General features: G+C 45.8%; 1 protein-coding gene across 5 annotated transcripts; it reads left to right on the top strand.

Moving 5' to 3' along the window:
• Window positions 1-361: 361 nt before the first annotated feature.
• On the top strand, window positions 362-15,084 carry AKTIP (AKT interacting protein). 5 transcript variants are annotated; one of them, XM_055818494.1, is made up of 10 exons: window positions 362-422; window positions 4,917-5,032; window positions 6,334-6,539; window positions 8,524-8,588; window positions 8,685-8,785; window positions 10,086-10,174; window positions 10,253-10,351; window positions 10,567-10,674; window positions 11,362-11,422; window positions 14,164-15,084. In XM_055818494.1, exons 1-10 carry the CDS (start codon window positions 413-415, stop codon window positions 14,269-14,271), a joined length of 963 nt encoding a protein of 320 aa, XP_055674469.1. In that variant the 5' UTR covers window positions 362-412; the 3' UTR covers window positions 14,272-15,084. The 5 variants fall into 5 exon arrangements, with proteins under 5 accessions (XP_055674469.1, XP_055674468.1, XP_055674470.1 ...); XM_055818493.1 differs by having other exon boundaries at window positions 14,161-15,084; XM_055818495.1 differs by lacking the exon at window positions 362-422 and adding an exon at window positions 430-522 and having other exon boundaries at window positions 14,161-15,084.
• Window positions 15,085-21,067: the final 5,983 nt, after the last annotated feature.

The following is a 21,067-nucleotide window of genomic DNA, read 5'->3' as shown; positions in this document are numbered from 1 at the left end:
AGCGACCGAGCTCGCCTCAGCCCGCGCCCCCAGGCAGCTGCGGACCGGCCGCAGGCTAATGGCCGCCCCGGCCCGAAGCCAATGGCGCGTCTGCCCGCTCCCGCCGTCGGCCAATGGGAGACGCTCGTTTCCCTAAGCTCCGGCCCCGGCGCTTTCCTCCCGCTGAGAGAGTGGCAGGTGCGTCACCGCCGGCCCGCCCGCCCCAGACGGACAGGCACCCGGGCCACTCCGCAGCCGCAGGGCGGCGCCCTCGGCGGCCGCACGCCCCGCGCCCTGACAGGAGAGGCGCCGGCCTTCTTGCGCCGCAGACAGGACTGTGGCTGTGATTGGCTGGATTTCTCCCCGCGCCCCGCCCCGCGGACCTTCCCGGAAGAACCGGGCGGTGATTGGCTGAGGGGAAGGCCGGGTCCGGATGTGCGATGGTGAGGGGCGGGCTTTAAATGGGGCAGTGGCGGGGGTAGAGGGGAGCGGCGGCGGGGCCTGGGCCGCGCGTGCAGCGGAGCGGCGGGAGCCTCGGCGCGGGTGAGCGAGCGGCAGCGCGGGGCCCGGCCCGCCCCTCCCGGGCGCGGCGGTGGTGGCGGGGAGCCGGTGCCCGCCGGCGCGGGAGGGCAGCGGACAGCTCCGGCCGCGGGTCGTCGGTGCGCCCCGCGGGGCCGTCACCTGTCGCCGTGAGGAGTCGGGCGGCGCCCGCTCGTTCGCCCCGTGAGGGGCTGCCACCGCCGCGCTGGGTGTCCGCCGGCCCGGGCGGCCCGCTCCCCCGGAGGGGCACCGGTGCTGTGTGAGGCACCCCCGGCCCTTCCCGCCGGGGCCCGGCAGCGGGGCCGGGCCTCCTCCCCGCCCTGGTGAGTGGCGTCGCTGTGCGGGGCCAGGCGCAGCCCGGGCCTCGGTCGGGAGTCCCGCCGCGGGCGGGCAGAGACTTGGCCCGGCTCGGGCTTTCGCAGGTGTTTCTATTTATTTTTATTTTTTCTTTCTCCTGTGACCCACCGGGCCCCCAGCTGACAGTCCCCTCCGGGTGCCCAGCTGCCCGCTGGAGCTTGGCAGGTGCCTTTCGGGCTGTCAGCCCGTGTATAGGGGCCGGTGCCGATCTCGTTGAGAGGCGCGTTAGAAGATGAAGCCGTAGCAGCAGGTGTTGGCCTGAAAGGTGCAATCCACCTGCGGAGGAAGGGTTGGCGAACAGGCCCAACTGGTCAGCATGCCTGTTCCTTCAGCGACTCCCCTGTTGGCCAGCGGGTTAAGGGGTGGGCTAGCCAAGTCCTTGGGCCCTAAGAAGATCGGGGGTAGGTGTGCTGAGGAGAAATAAGTTCTGGTGTAAACTGGCGGTTACAGTTGCTGGACAACCATGCAGTAGTGTTGTAATCAACACGTATTGTTCTCTAGTGCTCTGCTTAGTCAGCTCTGTTTATTCTCAGGCGTACAGGTGGTTCCTTTTCCTTCTAGGTAGGGAACAAAATGCATCAAAAGACATGCATAGAAATATACCTCTATTATAGATTTGTCCATATGTGTTTCTTTTTCTTGAGGAATTGTTTGTTTCCAGAAAATACTTAAGTACTCCGTTCCAGGCAGATGGAGTTTTTGTTGAATTGACTTAGTGTTGTATTTAATCTGATGACAGTGGAAAAATATGACACATGATATGGCGGTAGGTAGAAATCATAGAATTAACCTTTAGTGAGAATAACTACTGTAGAGAAAAAAAAAGGTGCAGAACCCAAGTACTTAAAATTTTGGTTTTCATCAGCGGTGAGTTTGGTTTTTGACGTGTCAGCGTGGTGATGAAGCGCTGCATGAGTTTACACTTGCTGTGACTGCCCTCATAGATTGTGTACCTCAGTGCTGGTGAACATCAACAGGGGCTGTGCCTGGCAGCAGGGGGCTTTATTGGCCCAGGTGCGATAGGACCTTAGTAACGCAGTTCTGTGTAGAAGTTGGAAGGCTGTTCCACGAAGCAGCGTTTGAAATAATGTTTCTTCACAAGTTTGTGTTGTGCCTTGTTTTAGTTGCAGCAGAGAAAAAGATATCTATAAAAAGCCCATGGGAGGATGACTGGTTAGGAGGGTTGTTGTTACGTTCTATTCTTGAGCTAGTGGAAATTAGTAGAGTATTACTGAGCAGTACTGTTAAGCCTTTTCTTAGATGAGGCACTGTGAATGATGACTGTAAAGGGAGACAGGGTGATGATTTTTAATGTATTTATTCCCTTTTCATAAAATGAGGAGAGTGTATAGGCGTTTTTGGGAAGGCTGATGGTTTTGGTAGTTACAGTACCGTAAGATGCTGTAATGGTAAAATGCTCTAGCCCCGTGTAAGACTGAATGACTAGGCTGCCTAGAAATTGCACATAATGACATTGGGACTTTGCTCTTTGTCTGATGCAGACCTTTGGCATAGAGAGAGCTAGGATAAACAAACTAACTTAAATGTGCTGTTAGTAGATTATTTTTTTTCCTCATTATTCTCCTGATCAGCGTGGGGTAGTAAATTGTGAGGTGAAGCCACTAGAGAACATGAACAGTTGCAGGTAAGTTTCCTGTACTGATGCCATTCTCCAGTTCCAGGTAGTGTAGCTGGAAGGAGTGAGTGTGACTAGAAATAAACAAACTCTAAAAAGTCTTGAAAGGCTTTTTAAATGACCCTTCTCTGGGAAGCTGGTACTCTAAGGTTATTAGTTCTTAATCGTAAATGGTGTTTTAACAGGTAAATGAGACTGGAGACAGTTTAACAATAAGTTTAGGACAACATCATGTATGACTTTTTCCTAGCAAGCAACTGGATAAAAGATCTCTGTACGGGATAGTCTCTGGGAGTTTTTTTTGTAGTTTAGCGAGAGCTAAAGTAGTGTTTGATATGGAGATATAAACTGCTCTTAATAGCCTGTAAATTGGCATCTCCGTAGTGAAAAGCTTTTCAACAAAGCTGGAAGTCTGCTGAGGTGCATACTTTCTGAAAGGTGGAGTCAGTGACTGAACTCCTCTAGCACCAATTATCAAGCTTCTAGATCAGTTCCTTGTTTTACTGGTAATAGGTTAGGCTGTTTTTTATGTACATGCATCATTCTTTGTACTGCCTAACTCCTGTATTTCATATCTCTGCTTCAGGAATAATGCGATTTATATTACCTAGTCTTAAAAAGCCACTAGGCTAAAATAAACAAAGAAAAAAAAATCCAAACCCATAATCACTCTAGATTCCAGCTAATTGTCTTCCAACCTGTACCTCAGCTTCCAGCACTTTTCTGTCTTGTCGAAGCCTTAGCACTCGGGTGCTCTCTTTGTGCGTCAGTTCCTCCACCCTCTGGTTACACTGAAGTTTCCCAAGAAAATATCTTGTACCTTCTTAGCCCAGTGTCTTGCTCTCTTATTTAGTCTGGCTGGATTTCATGGAAGAGAAAAGGCCCTTGGCATAGCCCTGTGGCCTGGCTCAGCTTTCCACATAGGGGATGGGGAAAAATGAAAACATTTTCTTCCTGCTATCATAGGGCATGCCTCAGTGCAGTAGCCATCTCTTGACTTGGTTTTCAGTGGCTCGGTGTGATGAGAGACTCTCTCTGGCTGCTGAAGAGAAAAAGTATCTGAAGGAATCATGTGGAATGTTTGAGATAATTTTAGGGTGGGGTAATTTAATTTTCGTCACTTTTCTGAATGAGGTTTGCATTTTTTGAATGCTTGGCTGCTATATAGTCTAGAAGGATACCTACAATTTGCTATCAGTCATCCTTTTAAAAAATTATTATTGCTAGACTTTCTTTGGATAAATTGTCTGGCTTATTTATTTTTTAACAGGATTGACTTGCTTTCCTTTCAGAAAGATTTTTGATCTCAATGTCACCATGTTTTCTAAACTAATCACGGCAATGGGTGAACAGGTGGTGCCGTTTACTGCAGAAAAACTTAGTGTGGACCACAATAGCCTGTGCTGTTCTCTCTCGCATCCTGTGAATTGCCTTCATCAATGTTGTACAACCTCCTGTTAAAGAAATTGAATGAAGTGGATTGTCTCAAAACCTTAGTTAATGTAGCCAGAAATGGGGGCTGGGGAGTGGCCCTTAGGGAGGGGAAGGGAAACTAAGAGAACCGGAGAAGAAAGAGTAGAGGAAATGGGCTATGCCAGACAAGAGGTGCTGTAGTCGAGAGTTCTTGCACAAACAATAGCAAGACTTCGGGGGGGAAGAGTAAACCAAGGATGTATTCAGTAGGTGACACACTGAAACTCCAAATGCTGCTGAAGTCCTTGTTATTGAACTGCTGATCGGAAGAGCTCTAAGCCGTGGTGCCTGTAGTGAAACCATTAAATAAGCTCCAGAGAAGCTTCTGTGTTCTGCGGCTTTGTCTATTCCTGGTGGTGTTCCAATGCAGATGAAAACAAAATGACACATCCGTGATACAAGCTCAATGGGAGGATCATCTCTTTCACCAGGAATGACAGAGGGGTTTTTTTCAAACCGGAGCACTTCAGAACTTTCAGAGTCAGCAGCATATGCGAGGGGCAGCACTTAACTGTGCTCCAGGAGTCAGACACTGTGGTACTGTCTGGTGCTGGACTGAGAAGGTGAAGTGATAACTTCATATTTCTCTGTGTAGAGGATCTTCCCCGAGTGTGGTGAGCCAACAGATGGTTTTGGTTTTTTCCAGTTAGCAAGACAAAACATGGAATGCAGAATGTAGAGTCTCTTTCTAGCAGAAAGAAGGCAGGGATTCATGTGCAAAAATGGTTTCATAGACCACTGTAATATTGTCCTGGAGTCTAATACGTAATACAGCTTTGGCAATTTTAACTGTTGGCAGTTTTAACTACAATAAATTTTCTTCTGAAGTGACAGAAATGTCAGCCTGGTTGCAGAACTGGATCTGAATCCTATTTATATATTGAGTCCTGTTTATCTGTTATAAATGCCTATGTATTGTGTCTATTTTTAGGGTGTAAAACAGAGGGACCCGAGGACTCTCTGAAGAAACTGAGAAGTTGCAGGCCTTTGTTTGGAATACACGTTATGAACCCTTTCTGGAGCATGTCTACGAGTTCTGTGCGCAAGGTATTTAATGAATGGATGCCGTAAGGTGTTAACGTGCTTTGAGGGGTGGTAGCCGTGCTGGGAAAGACCATCAGATGATCTATAAATGAAGTTGGAGTGTGCCGTTTATCCCAAGAACTGTGAATTGTCTTCAATAAAAGTGTAAGCTAGCTTTGAGCTGCGTTACCTGCAATGTACCTGTGGATGGAGTCTACTCTGGAATTTGTTGATTTTTTTTTTTTTTTTTTTTTCTTATCTGAAGTAGGAAAAATGAAACCACCTTGTTCAAATGGTTGCGATGCTTGTTTCTTAGGACATTTGTTTACTGTTGTGTAGAGCTCAGCCAGGTACTGCGTGTGGAGGGATGTTGACAAAACTGTGCCTCCATAATGCTATTGCTTCTGTAGATCGTAGCAGTGATAAAAGCGTCATAGTTCTAGGGTTAATCGCTTCCTAGGTATTCGGTGCTAGGGCCAGTGAGATAACTTCGATGATGCTTGTGACACAGGTAGTATTTTCTAGTCCATGTCTCGAGTGCTTCAAAACACTGTAGCTTAAATTATGCCTTTAGACGCCACAGCTAGCCTAATCGCAAGTCTGCAGCCTGCAGGTTTGTCCTGGCAACCTATAGAATGTACATAGTACGGTGTTTGCTAGCAGTGACCAATTAAGTCAAAAAGTTTTCTGGGTTTTTCTTTTCTTTTTTGATAGAAGACGACATAAGCATAAAAATGTTCCTGGAGCAAAACTATTTAAACTTGGTATCGCTGTCAAATGGTGATTCTCTCACGGTGGGAGTGGGCTGTATGATCAGTTCCAAGTGGGATGTTGGTGTCTTAAGCACAGGCAGGAAGTGCGATAACGTGAAATTTTCTGTAGGAAGTTCTTATTTCATCTCGGCTTTACTGTGCTACTTCTAAGGACTCTTTGAAGTCTAGAACATGAGGATCCTTGTCAGTAGAAATGATTTATCTTGATGCACTGTGTGCTAGAAATAGATTGACTTCTAAGCTGATGTTACATGCTATCTGGTTCCAGTTTCTAAATAAATGTAAGCCTCCTTAAGTATTTGTCCTAATCTGCAGATTTCCTATCTAGCATTGATTACTTTTGTACTTGTAGGCTAGGTTTGACTGAATAAAAGTCTGTTTAAAAACAAAATCCAGAGACACCCCCGCAGCAATAGAACACTGAAACACAAGATACATTGGCCAAGCTTGTAATGAGCAAAGTTGGGTTTAAACCTGTGTTAAAATATGTTCATATCTTAAATGCTTATGAGATGCGGTCTGTAATTTCATGGTTCTCTTTTAATCTAACAGAGACCTGATGCTGAAGAGAAAACTTTGAGTGGAGAGCTGCGAACCAGTCCTCTACGAGCCTCTGCAAAGAAACAGTTGCCTTCTATTCCAAAGAATGCTGTGCCAATAACCAAGCCTGCTTCACCTGCCACGTCATCCCAGTCGACAAATGGAACGCATGCTTCCTATGGGCCTTTTTATTTGGAGTATTCCCTCCTTGCAGAATTGTAGGTTTTCACTTCTTTTCCTCTTTCTTTTTAGGTCACTGGGCTTATGCTTCAGTGGAGAAAAAACTAATTGTTGTGTGGTGCCTCTCCATAGTCCTTGGAGTAAAACTGAAGTTCCACAAAAGTCTTCTGGAGCAGCAGTCTCAATCTCTTGAGGTAGAAGGAGAGAGGAAAAGAGATGAGATTTTTCAGGAGTGCGTTTAGATGTGGTTTTCTTAGTCACTGTATTGCTCAGCCTTGAAGTGAACACATTTTGGGTTTAGGCATCCTGACCAGGTATCCTAATAGCTTTTTGGTCAGAAATACCAAATTTTTGAAACAAATATTTAACATAGTAGCGAGCAGATGTCTGGTGGGATGGTGGTTATGAATATATGGTACTGTCTTAATGGAGTTAGGATGTGGGAGCTTCCTTTGGTTGTTACATGGAACACTTGAACACCGCCTGATACAGCTTAAGCGGATATTAGAAAGACTATATTCTTTCCTGTCTACCAGTGATATTTTACATGAAACTCATGAGGGAGGAGCTAGTGTGATTTTAAATGGCTTTCTTTGGATCAGTTGCATTTGATCCAATCTAGTGGTTTGTAGACTGCTGTGGGAGCATACAGATCTCTGTCTGCAAAACTTTCTAGTTATATAAAGTTACATAAACTGTTTTGTGCTACAAAGCTGAAGGGACTTCCTCTGTAATAGACATGCTGGATTCTCAAGTATGTAGTGCTTTTTGGAACAAAATCCCTGGAGTCCTTATGCAACACTCTGTTTTTGCGTTTAACCATTCAGCTGAAAGTGAGAACTCTCAAAACAATAATTTATTTTTTTCAGGGAACTGACACAGACTTCTTAGTCCAAGAAAGATGTTTTTCTTCTGTAGCATGCGAAAATACGTTGTTACCCTAATGTAAACTCCTCTAGTTTAACAGATTCATTATTAGAAAATAGTAATGAATTTTATGGCAATTGTAAGTAGAGAACTGTGTTAATACTTTGCTTGAAGATTATTGTGTATTTGCGCAGGCATGTGGAATTCAATGTAATGGACCTGTATGCCAAGTAACTGGAAAACCTACAAAGTGAATAATTTTGTTTATCGCTTATAGTGTTCAATAGTGTCTGCATACCATACAGCTACAGCTGGTTAAACTTACTAGGAACTTCTTGTGCTCATTGGTTTGAAAAATGGGAAAAATAGCACATTTTGCCCCAGTAGCACTGTTAATTATCAGTGGACTTACCTAAAAGGCAAAGGACGAGGTAGAAACTGTTTTCATAGTGCACCAGTCACTGATGGCTGAAGGTTGTGACTGCATTATCAGTGCAAGTGAAATGGCAAATAAGTGCAAGTTTGAGAAAATGGCTTGGTCCATCCTGTTAATGAGATGCCTGAGGTTGCTCGATCCGGATCTGTAATACACCTTGCTACTTGACTGTCCTTTTTATTCTCTGTTACTGTGTTTTGTCAGTTGCCAGTGTAATTTGTTTGACCTGCAGCATAATCTCATCTGAAACTGAAAGACTGCTTGTTTAAAATTGAAGTTAAAGTTTGGTCACGTTCCAGAATTAACTACAACTGACTGCAGATCTGCTTTCAAAATTAGTTACATTTTTTTTTTCCTTCTTTACTTTGAAACTGAGGATTCAGTAGAAAAGTGGAAATTTTGATACTGACATGACCTAAATGGGTTGACTGGGGAAGAATTTATTTCTACTTCTCTACTTACAGTTTTATCAGGAGAAAAAATGTTTCACGTTAGTAACTCTAAGCGGAGGGGTGGGAACAGCAAGAGTTAAAGAACACGCTTTCGCTGGTTTTCTTCAGTCTCCTTCTGTGAGCAATCTGCCCTTGGCAATTGAGTATAAGTTTGTGGAAGAAGTCCCCAGTTAAGCTATTGTTAGTAAGTTCTGGGTTTACTGTTGTCAGCTTGCTGTAGGCTTAGTGTTGTTGTGGGGCTATTCTAAATACCGATTTTAATTGCAGTACCTTGGTTGTAAAGCAGAAATTGCCAGGTGTCTACGTGCAGCCATCTTACCGATCAGCGTTAAGTAAGTTTAAACTTAACTTTTAAGATTTTTATGTATGTAGATTTTTTTTTTTTGGTAAAAAATCTTTCACTCAAGCAAACTTTTTTTCCCTTGCAGTGTGGTTTGGTGTAATATTCATAAGACATGGGCTGTACCAGGATGGTGTGTTTAAGTTTACTGTTTATATTCCTGATAATTACCCAGATGGAGACTGCCCGGTAAGTGGTTATGTGTGTCTTGGGTTTTTCTTTTTTTCTGGTGTTTTAGGTATGACTTTCTGTTAAAGCTGATACACTGACTAGCTTCTCGTTTCCTTGAACTAAGTTTATTCAGTTGGCTGCACTCATTTGTGATACCTTATACATATTTCCTAATATCTGTGGAGGAATCCTGTTACTCTGATTACTGAGACTGGTGTAGAGTGAACTTCCTGAGGTTAGATGCATTAGAGTCTTAAGTAATCAACCAGTTCTTTACCTCAACTCTTGATCTGCTACTTCCTCAGCAAGGTGGTCAATGCTGAAACACTTGAAGAAGTATCCAAATTCTGAGTAGTGATAGAATGGAACATAAAATCCGGGCACGCCGGCTGTAGTGCTGAAGGATTTTTTGCCTGTTTTTCTTCTAAATTACGTTGAAACAAAGAACTAAAAAAACTTGAGGATAATGTTGGTGAAACAAAGGGAGAAGGAGATAGATGGTGTGGTGTTACTTTCTATCTCTGCTTTCTCTTTTTTCTCTAAGGAAAAGTATCTAGAGTTATTACATCAGTTAAAAAAAAAATAAATAAAATAATATTGTGCCAATCTGACTCTCCAGAGCAGAGCAGCTGGCTCCCTTGGCCAAATTCCTTTAAGGGGAGGATTGGGAGATGTGTGTGTAACTGCTGTAGCTGAGAACAAGTTGCTATGTCAGGAAGCTGTCTGTGTGGTGTCAAGTTTTGTGTAAAGCTATCATCTTTAAAAGGACAGAACTAGTAGGAAACAGTTTCTTTTGAAGATTAGACTTTAGTACTTCTGGTACAGCCATCATTCTCCTGCTGGAACAGGGCTTTAAAGCCTTCCTGTCTAAACTAAGTTTTCTTTTGGAAGAATGCACGGACACGAGAGGAAGCTAGCTGTACGGAACTGGAGACACCGCGATGTCACTGCGCAGTTTACTTGCAAATGTGTAGGATAAAAAAAGTATTGATTGTAGCTCAAGTATGTAAAAAGCTTTCAGTCACAAATAGCTAAACCAGAAAAACTCCTCTAATCTGATCTTATCTCATATTATTACCTGTGCTGGCACCAGTGCCTGTGCAGTTAGCTGGATTAGTTTCCTGATTTGGTGATAAGCATGTGAGAGAGGACAAGACCCTGCATGTAACATGGGTGTGTTGGGTTACAGTTTCACAGTTGGTATAAATCACTTCAAGTTGCTTTCTTTTCACACAGAAACAATTAGTATTTGGAAGCAACATCTGACTGACCTTCACCCAGTGATTTTAGCATAATAAATTACTTTTTTCTAATGCAGCGCTTGGTTTTTGATCTGCCCGTCTTCCATCCACTAGTGGATCCTTTATCTGGTGAACTGGATGTGAAAAGAGCATTTGCAAAATGGAGGTTAGTGGTAACATATTGATGTATAATTGGAAAGAAGTTTGTTCCATTCTTCATTGCGTGGTTTTTTTTTCTTTTTAGGCGAAATCATAATCACATTTGGCAAGTGTTAATGTATGCTCGCAGAGTCTTCTACAAGATTGATACAACTAGTCCTCAGAATCCTGAGGCTGCAGTGCTGTAAGTATCTTCAGTGCATACAGACACGGTCTTCTGAAAGACTTTTGCATAGACTTGCAGAAACAAGAGGTTTATTAAATAGTTTGAGTTCGTGGTCTCTACCTCAACAGTTGGTTGCACTAGGAACTCAAGTTGAGGCTTTGACAAGCCTATCTGTGCTTCTAGAGCAAACCTGTGCCTCCTTGCAAATACTTAACGTTGCTTCTCTCTTGCAGGTATGAAAAAGATATTCAGCTGTTCAAAAGTAAAGTGGTGGACAGTGTCAAACTATGCAGCAGTCATTTATTTGATCAGCCCAAAATAGAGGATCCCTATGCAATCATGTAAGTCCCATGAGCAAATTCGCCATGCCCTAATGGTTCAACAACAGGTTTTGGTATAGTTGTTGGTTTGAAGCCTTTTGCTGCCAAGTTCTGACCTGTTTTTTCATACATGTATAGCAATATTTTGAATATTCCTACCCTCATTTCTGTCTGTTTTGAGTTGAGTGAATCTTAAATATAATCAGATGCTTGTGTTTGCTGGTTTTTTTTCACTAAGCAACCAAGAGTTAAAAAACTGTCAACTAACCCCCGAACAACAACAACAAAAAAAGGCCCAGAACACCCCACCTCTCTTGGAGGTACCCATGGAGTAAATGCTGCTTTTGGGCTTTCTTGAACTCAGTTTGCATTACTGTGGCTTCGGTCACACTTTTTAAATACTTCTGACCTTGACTGCATGGGGGATGGAGCAGTCAGCTCCATGGTGAATATGAGTCACATATTTCACATAGCACCTGCTGAATTGCTGGTTCTCATTGCAAACAAGAACAAAAACCTAAATACTTTTTGTTGTAAAGATCCATGACAATGTAAATTTAATTCTTAGGTGTATGTTTTAACACTGAAAACTCAGACCTGTAGTTTACTTGAAATTCAGCGAACTAACCCAAGGGAAACTTCTGCTTTCTACATGATGCTGCAGTTTGCAAAAATACAAAGTGAGACATAACTCTACTTTCTCCATAGTTTTTCTCCGTGGAATCCAGCTATACATGATGAAGCTAGAGAGAAGATGTTGACTCAGAAGGTATGCGCAAGGTCGAGATCCTCGCTGTAGGAAGGGTTTATTGCCTGATAAGGGAAAAAAGGTTCTCTGCCTGTTTGTGATGAATGAGTATGAGACAGACCTTATTCTGCCCCTCTTTTGGATCAGCTGGCGTGCTGGAACAGATTCGGACTCCTAACTAAGCAGTTATGTCACTGTTCTAACTTCAGTGTGTTAAGCAGTTAATCATTTGGCTAGCTTGAAAGCTTTGTCCGTACAGTTGTTGGCACACTTGGCAGATGTGTTTTGTTTAGGGATGGAAGGGAAGGAATAAGGGGAGAGAGGAGATTTGCTGACAGTCTTAACAGCTTGTCCTGCACTTGTCATGGCCATTACCGCTTCTGCATAACCTGGCAGCCCCCAGCGTCTTTGTTCTCTTCTGCTGTGAGATCTTTCACAACTGAACCAGAGCACAAGCAGAGTACCTTGCTCACCTCTCCAATGCTACTGATGTCTAATGAAGACGTCGGCTAATTGAAGGGTGCTTAGAGTTACTACTGACACAAGGCACTCTTACTGACACAGCAAGGATGTGTTGGTTCGTACAGCTTTCACCTGAGCAACACCTTTGCTGTTGGGGGGGAGGTGGTTGTTGTTGGGGTCTTTTTCTTGAAATTATTTCTTTGCCCTTGACAAGAGCTGTCACACAGCAATTCTGAGTCTGCACTGAGTGGCATGACAAGCCACTCCACTTGCAGTGCCTAAAGATTCTGAACCTGTGGCTGGTACCTTTGCCTGACATGCAAGGAAATGCCCTCTACGTGGTTTAGTTAGTGACTTGGGCTCCTTGCTCTAGAGCTGTGGTGTGGTTTGATGCTTTTTTGTTTTTTTAATTAATTGTTTGGGGGTTTTTTTTGTCAGTCCAAACCTCAGTCTTCCTTGCTGCAAGCCTTTAACTCGTGTTTTTGCATGTCTTCTGGCATGGGTGAGATTTTTACATTGATTTTAATAAAATGTGCTGCTCATAAACTCAGTGTAGCAATGTTCCCAACTGCCAGAGTCAGGGCTAGAGGTGAGGTGGCCTTTTTCCAGCCTTAGAGTGCACAGAAAAACATTTTGATCAGGTTCTTGATGTTCTTATAACTTTAAGAAATACTTTTGACTTCTCCCCCCTTCCTCTCCTCCATTCTCTACCTCCTTATTACCTTTCAAATCAAAGACCTAAAGAAAAAGAACAGGTTGAGGTGCCTGAAATGAAAGGGGTATGATGTCTTGGAGATTGATAGCAAACAGTGACTTTTCTTTTGTCTTTTTTTCTTTGGAGATGCATGTTAATTTCTTTAAGTGAATGCTGGTGTCTTCAGTAACTGTTGCATGTGTGGTACTTTAGTGCTTGAGTAGTTCGTTGGTAGCAAGAACGGCCCAGCTCCTGTGCCTTAGATTTGTTCCAAAATGTCAGTGCAGCTGAGAACTTTCTCTTCCTTCCCTGTAAAAGGAAGTTTCCTAATCCTGGGTCCTTGTTTATTACCTGTGTAATTCCTGTGCCTTGGGAAACGGCTGGGCTATTCTAGAGCTGTAGCCCTGGGAAGGCTGCGAGTGTCCCGGTGCCCTGCTGAGCACTGCTGAGCACTTGGCTTCTGCTAGACGGTCTCCCGTGTGCAGGAGCTACTCTGCCAGGCTCAGGCTTAACTGGTCCCTCTTGTTTGCCGTTTTCTGATGTGGTATGGCAATTGTGTCAGCATTTTTACACCTTTTACTCAAAACGTGGGGAGGGGCAGAGGAAGTGCAGGTTCAGTTTTCTTGCTGGCTTAGTTTACTTTGTTAGGCAAAGGGCTTGCCGTAGTGTGACAAAGTCTACTCACATAATTACCGCTTTCGAGAACTTGATGCGTCATTCCAGGGTTGCTGTGCTCGGTGTGGAGGTGCTCAGATGAGCCCATAGCAGCGTGGAGGCAGGGCTAGTTCCTGGTATGCAAAAAACACCTGCAAGCTATTCTGTTTTTGACCTGCTAGAGTATGTATCCAATTGACTCATCTTAAACTACTTTAAACCTACAGATGCTTGAAGTTGCATCTTTCTTCCTCAGCTTGAAGACTTATTTGTCTTTGAAATCTCAGTAGTCTGTCTTGAATGTTTGTTGCATGGTGTTGGGTAGGAATAGTTACTGTTGAAGCATTTAACTGCGATAAATACTCGGAAGAGCCATCCTGGGAAGGCATTTGGAAACTCCATGGTATAGCAACTGTGTGTGTGTGTATATATATATATATGTGTATATATATATAGCTGCTGCTTTGCCATGTTAATGTGTGTTGGGAAGCCTTCAGGGTGGTGGAGTGCTCCTCCGCAGGATGCCCAGCGTCACAAGGTACTATGCGATGGTTCTGACTTCAGGTTAATGACAGAAGTGTTCGGATTTGGGTCGGTGCGTCTCTCTGTAGAACCGAGCAGTTGGGCAAAGAGCAGTGCAGTGGTGCTGGGCCATGGCCTTCAAGCAAGAGGCACTATTCAAAAAGTATCTTTTAATCTTCATGGTATGATAGGGTGGCAGTGCAAGGACTAAGTCGGTAAAACTGTCCTGTACCATCAGGGTGTTTCTACAGACACCCCACACGTTCCCAGAAATGAAAGCAGTGCTCGCTTGGCTGTTCCCCTCTGAGCAGGGGAAGCGATGCTAGCCTCTTCTATGCCTGTACGTGCCAAAGAGAAAATGGATGGGGTGGGACTCGGGGGGGGTTGGGGTACCGAATGATTCTGACTGTGACTTTCTTCCACCTAGAAGAAGCCAGACGATCAGCACTGCAAAAGCATGCACGTTTCTGGCCTGTCGTGGGTAAAGCCTGGCTCCGTGCAGCCTTTCAGCAAAGAAGAGAAGACGATGCCTACTTAGCTCTTCCGGACGATGGTGCACAAAACACTTTCTGTGGGCGGAGGGAATGTAATGGAGGGAGAAACAGCGAAGCAGCAGTTTCCTTCTTGACTACGGATTAGTAAAAACAGAATGGTAGCAGTGACTCCAGTAAACCTGTTCAAGGGATTACTGACTCTTAATGTTTTACATATGCATTAGGTTTTAAAGGCTTGCCTGGAGTTTGGAAGTCTCTCGAACACTGCAGTACTTCTACCTGAAGACTGTTTAGGGTGGGTAATTCCTCAGGGCTCTGAAATGCCTGGAGGTTTTGGGTTGGTTTTTAAGCTTTTATTTTTTCCCTCCAGGAATAGCAATTTTTTTAAAAAATCTAAAATTACTGGCAGAAATATTAGTATTGGAAATATGATGCCAGAGGTAAGCTGTGTTCATGTAAACTAATATAGCAGAGTTAAACACTATATTTAATGGTTTTAAATACTTTTGGTTTCTATTGTAAATATATTAGGATTTGAAATTGTAAATAGTTGGTCCATTGACTCCATTTAGCACTTTCCAGAGATAAAGGTGGGGATGATGTATGATGTAGTATTGATTTGTAAACGGATATTGTCACTAAAGCGCACATTAGTCTGACAGGGCGAATGCAGAATGTCAGGCTTGTTAGACTTTTATTACATAAACACTAAAAATAAAGCTTTTAACGGTGGTCTCTTGAGCTAATAAAATCTTAGAAGATTTTAGATTCCCTAGGTGTCTAGGGGGGTTACTTAGGATAGCTTGACTAATGTGTGTTAGTAGTGACATCTTAAAATAAAAAGAAACCATGATCTAGCTTTTGTCCCTCTGTTTGTCTATATTGTAGGCATTTAGCAAAGACTGGAACCGGGGTGGAAGCACCTGGCTACACGCGTACTTGCCTGCGAGTGTGTTCAGGGTGTTAGCAGCCAGCAGGACGTTAGGTGCCAAAGAGGCTGGTTAAATAGTGGTGTTCCACTCATGGGAAGATCTTTCAAAAGCGTGTGTGAGCTCGGGGCAGAATCTGTTGCTTTTCACAAGAGTCTTCCTAATGTCGTAGCCTAGCATAATGCCTTATTCTGCCCTAATAGGATTTTCCTATCAAAACCTGTAATGTTAACCCTTTTGTAGCTGGGCTGCTTTTTCTTTAGCTCCTCGTACCTGTAATGTTGGCATTAGTGCAGAGCCTGCTGTTGTCATGGGGTAGTATTTGAAGTGGTGTTTGGGGAGGATGGGGGAAGCGGTGTGGTGCATGTCCTGGGTTTTGAGGGTTTTTTTTCCTCTTTTGGTCCTATCTGACAAGCTAAATCCACTTGTCACGTAACAATGTTTCCCTCTTCTCTTTGAGAAGAACCTCTTGGCTCTTAAAGAAATACACAAAGACTTCCCAAGGAACATGCTACCATATACTAAATGATTAATTTAATGTACTGTGAAGGATGACTTGAATGGTTTCTGTGCAGCATGTAACATTGTATAAATTACTTTGTTTTAGGTAACCTGAAATCTTACTGCATGATGTTGCCTTCAACCTTTTAAAGGTTCTGCCTTTGAGATGCAGTGGTTTCCTGGGGCTGCCTGGGGTGTCCCTAGTACTGCTGGAATGCCTCTGTAGCCAGAAGAAAGCAGAGGGTACGTGGTGAGCGAGGATCCTCTTTAAGGCAGAGACGTGCGTGCATCCAGAGGTGCATTTCTTGGGGCTACTCTTTCCTCTTTTTACCTCCCCTCATCTTACGCAGTGTCTGTTACAGGACCTGGGTCCTTGACTAATGCTAAAATGTGCTTTCTAAACCTTAGTGTATCCGTTTGTACTTGGTGTAATAAGAGAAATGTAATTTAGAGTGGCTCCTTCCTAAACAAATTTGAGGTTAAAAGTAAGGGCATAAATTACCAAGTGGGTGCTTGTGAACAAGGTATTTGCAACTGAGCTATTGCCTTCGGCTCTCTGAAAGCTTTTGCTGCCTCTGTGTGCGTGAGGTGTGGGCCTAGCCAAACTGAAGGCTCTGGCACGCTCTGGTCATGTGAATTAGTACAGCAGACGTAAACATATTTAATGGCTTTAAGTGCACTGTGGTGTTTTACTGCAAACTGCGCTGTGTTAAGCGGTGGTTGAGTGCAGATCTTTCCCAAGGACGTTTTGGCCTAGGTTGAGTCAGTCGGTGAGTGACATGTATGTGACTCGGTATGATTTTGTAGGGCAGTTAACTCCAAGTAGGCTCGGTTTGTGCTGTCTCCGATACAAATCTATCTCCGCTAGCTCAGAGTTCAATCCGACTTTGTTGGGAGGCTGAGAAGATGATGTGTTAAGGCAGTGGTGTTTAAAAATGGATGGGGAGATCTAGAGTAAGTCTGCAGCCTTTAGTGGCGCTGACGGTAGCTGCTGATACCTTTTCAGACAATTGCAAAATTGTTATGAGAATAATTCTGTGTGTTTCCACTTGCATCCCTATAGCCACGGCATCCCCGGGGGAGCTCCTCACACCCTGGTGCTTTGATGCATCAGTAACTAGGGTAAAGCCGACAGACTCGGTGTAGGACGTTTTGCTGTCTGAGCCTTGAAACGGTGGCTGCTGTTGGGGGAAGCAGTATAGCAGTGCTACAAACCAGCGCCAGCAAGGTAACATCAAACTAAATGTTGCTTTCTTGCTGATGCTGATGGCTTGTTGGAGCAAAATGTTCCACTGCAAACCTCAAAATAAACCTGTGCAAATAAGGGATTTGACATTTTTAAATGGCGGTTTCTCTTTTCTCCCATTCCTGCCTCTTTGGAAGGAAGGAGTGGGAAAAGGCTTTGGACTTCCAAGAGCTTTGCTCTTACTCCTAAGTATTTTTTAGAAAAAGATATGTAATATAAACTGTTAAGTCCTGCCTTCAGATCAAAAACTTTGAGGAGAGCGCAAAATTGTGAATTGGCACTTTGGTTTGTGTATCCTTTCCTACAGTAGGAACATTTTACCTCTGAATTAAAGATTTATTTTTTTTTTTCTCACATGGTTTTTGCATTCTTTGTCTTGCATGCTAAAGTTAGTTATTTTGTGAGAACGGGATTTGGATGGCAGGTAGCTGTAACCCTTCGGTAACTTTGTACATGTATCAGTATAGAAAAGGAAAAACCTGTGGATCACGGGAGAAGGCAAGCGATTCTCTCTGTTACGTTCTCAGTTCGGTGACAACGTGCGCAGACAGACTTTGTCCTTCCCTCTCTTCCTTGCCCACCATGGGAAAGCCAAAGGAAGCACCAGCCTTCTGGAGCAGCTGCTTAGTGCCACAGCTGTTCCTGGAGAGCCAGTAACGGTGCCAGAGAGCGTGAGCGTGCGCAAGTACATGCGTGTGTGTGTGGCCGCTCTCCTGTGTGAGCGAAGGCACCAGTAACTGGGCACGGAGCGCTTCTCCACTCCGGTCCTCCTCATTCAGCGGCCTTGGGGAGCTGCTGCCATTGTAAAACAGGGGTTTGAAGCTTAACTTTTCAGTCTTCCGGAGCACAGCGTGCCATTTTTACGCCATGTTGCCAGCCACGGAAGCTCCCTCCGTTGGCGGGAGGGGAATCCTGCGGGGCAGGAGGCTGCGAGTGCCCGCTCCGGGGTGCAGCGGTGAGTGTGTGCTGGCAGCGCGTGCGGCGTCTCCTGGGCTGGCGTGGCCACGTGAAGCTCTGCAGACAGCTCCTGGCTTCGTCTCCCAGCACGGGTGCGATGGCTTCCCCCCGGGATCTTTGCTGAAGGGATCGAAGACTGTGTCCAGCCCTTGTGGAAAAGGGTGAGTGGTCTCGCTGCTGATCCCCTCCTTCGAGAGGGCGGGAGGGAGGGAGAGGGGAGGCGGTAGCGGGAGCCGGTTTCTTGCTCGGCCTCCCTCTTGCAGCAGGAGGAAAGGCTGGTAGGTGGGGCAGGGCTGTGGCAGCAGCTGTGGTGTGGGGCTTCAGCCGGCGTCTGCCTCCAGCACTTCTGAGGTGCTTGGTAGAAGCAGAGGCCTTGGGCGCGCACGCAGCGCGGGGCTGAAGGAACTGCCCCAGGACCCCCTCGCTCTGGAGCGCGCTTGGCCGCGTTCCGCTCCTCCCTGCTTGCGGCTGGGCCGAGCTGGCGGTGCCACGCGTGGGGAGCGGCCTCTCGCCGGGCCTCGGGCAGGCCAGCCGTGCCCTCACGCGGCCGAGATCCCTCCGCTGCTTTTGGGTATCTCGGCAGCTCTTACCGGAGCTGCGCCCTGCTCCTCGTGGCGCTGGGAAGGGTCTGGGCCCCAGGCGGCTCCATCCAGCCTGGCCTTCCCCAGCGCTTGGTGCCGGCGGGCGGGTGTGTGGCACAGCACAGGGCAGCGCTGGCGGCAGCCGCGGCTGCTGCTGTCTTGGGCTTCAATCAAACAGCTTCTGGGAGCTGCTTGACAGCTAGCTTAATAGTTGGAAAATGTTTCTTTGGTTGCTCTCTTACCTTTTTCTTGATTCTTGTGCAGCTGACTCACTGCTTAAAAAATAACGACGATGATAATCCTTCATAGTGTTCCTGGGTTTTGTTACTTGCATTTCAGGGAACAGATTTCCGCTAATCCTAAATATGCGCTTGTTCAGTTCCAGTCCATCCTCCGTGTCACGTGCGGCTGGTTGTTAACCTTTCTAACAGACATATGGCCTTAGTCGAGCACGGCCCTGCTGTGGAGCAGCTTGCTTTCAGTGGTCCCTTGCTGCCGGGGAAGTCTCTAGAACGGGGTACAGCACCGAGTGGCTTTAACGCAGTGTTCGACGTGTAAACAGCCATGAGAGAAGCAGCCAGCTGCTCTGTAACCCGGTACAAGGGCGAGGAGGTGGCTCCGTGCCGCATACCTCAGCTGGTGGTCCCTTCGGTGTGGCGTTCAAGCCCCCGCCAGCCGGTGCCCTTGGGACACCTGGCAGGTTATGCGGAATTGCGAGTGCCTTGGCATGGCCCGGTGCCTCTTCCGAGTCGGGGATAGAAAACGGCGATGGAGGAGGCGCTGGGAAGGCTGAGCGGGTGTTGCCGGGGCAGTGGTGCTGAGGTGTGGGCGTTGGTTTGTTCCAAGGAACGTGTCTGGGAGACGTTTCTGCGCTAACGCTTCCCGGGAAGGCTGAGGGCGAAATGTAAACGCTTCGGAGCGGGCATGAGGAAAGCTTCGGTGCAGGGCTCCGGGTGTGAGGCGGGACATGGGGTTCGCGCTGTGCCCGAGCACCGGGTCCCGGCTGGGTGGGGAGGCACAGCTGGGCTGCACTGCAATGAGAGAGCTTTTTTTTTTTTTTTTTTAGTAATTATTCAGAAACCTCTGTATTAAATCACTGACTTGGGAATTTCCTAAGCCACTTAGGTGAGGGGCTTGCACAGAATTTTAATCCCTTCCAGTCTTGGGGTGCTCTCCCACGCGAGCTGCAGCAGGGCAGAGGCAGGGCTCGGTTGGGTGTTCCTGCCCGCCCCCGCAGTGCTGGGGGGCCTCAATACGAGGCAACGCCTGGGGAGCATCACCCGTGGCGGGCTCAGAGATGTGGCAGCTGCTGTTTCCCTTTGGTTGCTGCTGGGGTTTAGGAAACACGGCAGTCTGCAAAAACAGGGAGAAGGGAGAGCGCTCGGGTGGCGCAATAAAAATGAGGGTTGGTCAAGTAAGTTTTATCTTTGGGCTGCCACGGGCCTCTCGGTCTGGTGAGCAGGTTGGATTGCTCTAAGCTAGAGCCACGCTAATAGCAGTTTGACTTTTTTTTTTTTCTGTAGAGAATGTGGAATTTTGTTTAGAAAGAATAATCCAAATAATAATTTTTTTTTTAGTAGACTGAGAAAGGGGAGAGAAGGCAATGTCTTCCTGCAGTTGGATTTGTGTGTTAAAAGAAGCTGTTCCAGCAGCAAGGTAGGCAAATGAGTACTGAAGCAATAGCACTGCGATCGGAGCTTTTTCTCCTGGCGTGACCGTACGGGTGTATCATTGAATGAACAACTGCGATGAGGTCCCTGCCAGGGGTTTAAGGGCGGTTCTGATGGTATCTCTGCAATTCTGAACTCCAGAAAGAATATTTCAGAAACTGTAACTTGTGCTAGCAGGCTTCAGCAGCTGCGTGTGCCCTTGGCCTGGGTGGTTGCTGTAGGTCCCTTCCAACCAAATGACTCTACTAAATCTTGAAAGAAATATTGTGAAGCTACTTCAGATTTTTTTTTTTTTTTTAAATAATAATGTTTCCGTACTAGAGTTATTTTCCTTTGGAGTGCTTCTGTTGAAGTAGCTTTTTTGTTTCACAGCGTAACACCCTGTGCTGCTGTTACAGCTGAGGGTTACTGAACTATTTGGTTTCAGAAAGGGACAGAAGCAACAGAAGCTGCTGATGCTCAGTGCCACCAGGTGATGACACAGATGACATCCAGCAGGTACTGAGGGGTAATGGTGCAGCACGTGGCCACCGGCAGCCGCAGCCCTCAACAACTTGATGAAGAATTTTTAGAAATTCCCCTCCCGTAGTTCGAAGGTGAGGGTGTGGGCTGGTGCACAGGACAGTAATTCTCCTTCCGCTGGAGCGCAGCGCAGTGCAGCCAGGCGGCCTCGCTGCTGCGCCCCGAGAGCGGCCGGCCAGCCCCCTGCGGCTCCCCTGTGCCGTGGGAGGAAACGCCACGACTGAACTGGGACAAGAGAAAATCCTTACCTTGTGTGACTAATAAGCATAATTATTATTTTATTATTATTTTATTATTATTTTTAAACCATTAATTGCAATGTTTGACTGAAGTTTTTCTGCTTGTATACTCCACCTATATCTATGATAGTTCTGTTAATTTGTATTTTTTTGCACGTTTAGCATTTGAGAACTACAGGCTCTCTTCAGCTTTGC

Source organism: Falco peregrinus, chromosome 14 (genome assembly GCF_023634155.1).
Source record: "Falco peregrinus isolate bFalPer1 chromosome 14, bFalPer1.pri, whole genome shotgun sequence".
NCBI lineage: Eukaryota > Metazoa > Chordata > Aves > Falconiformes > Falconidae > Falco > Falco peregrinus.
The sequence above is the reverse complement of the archived record's forward strand: the minus strand, read 5'-3'. Positions and strand labels throughout refer to the sequence as shown.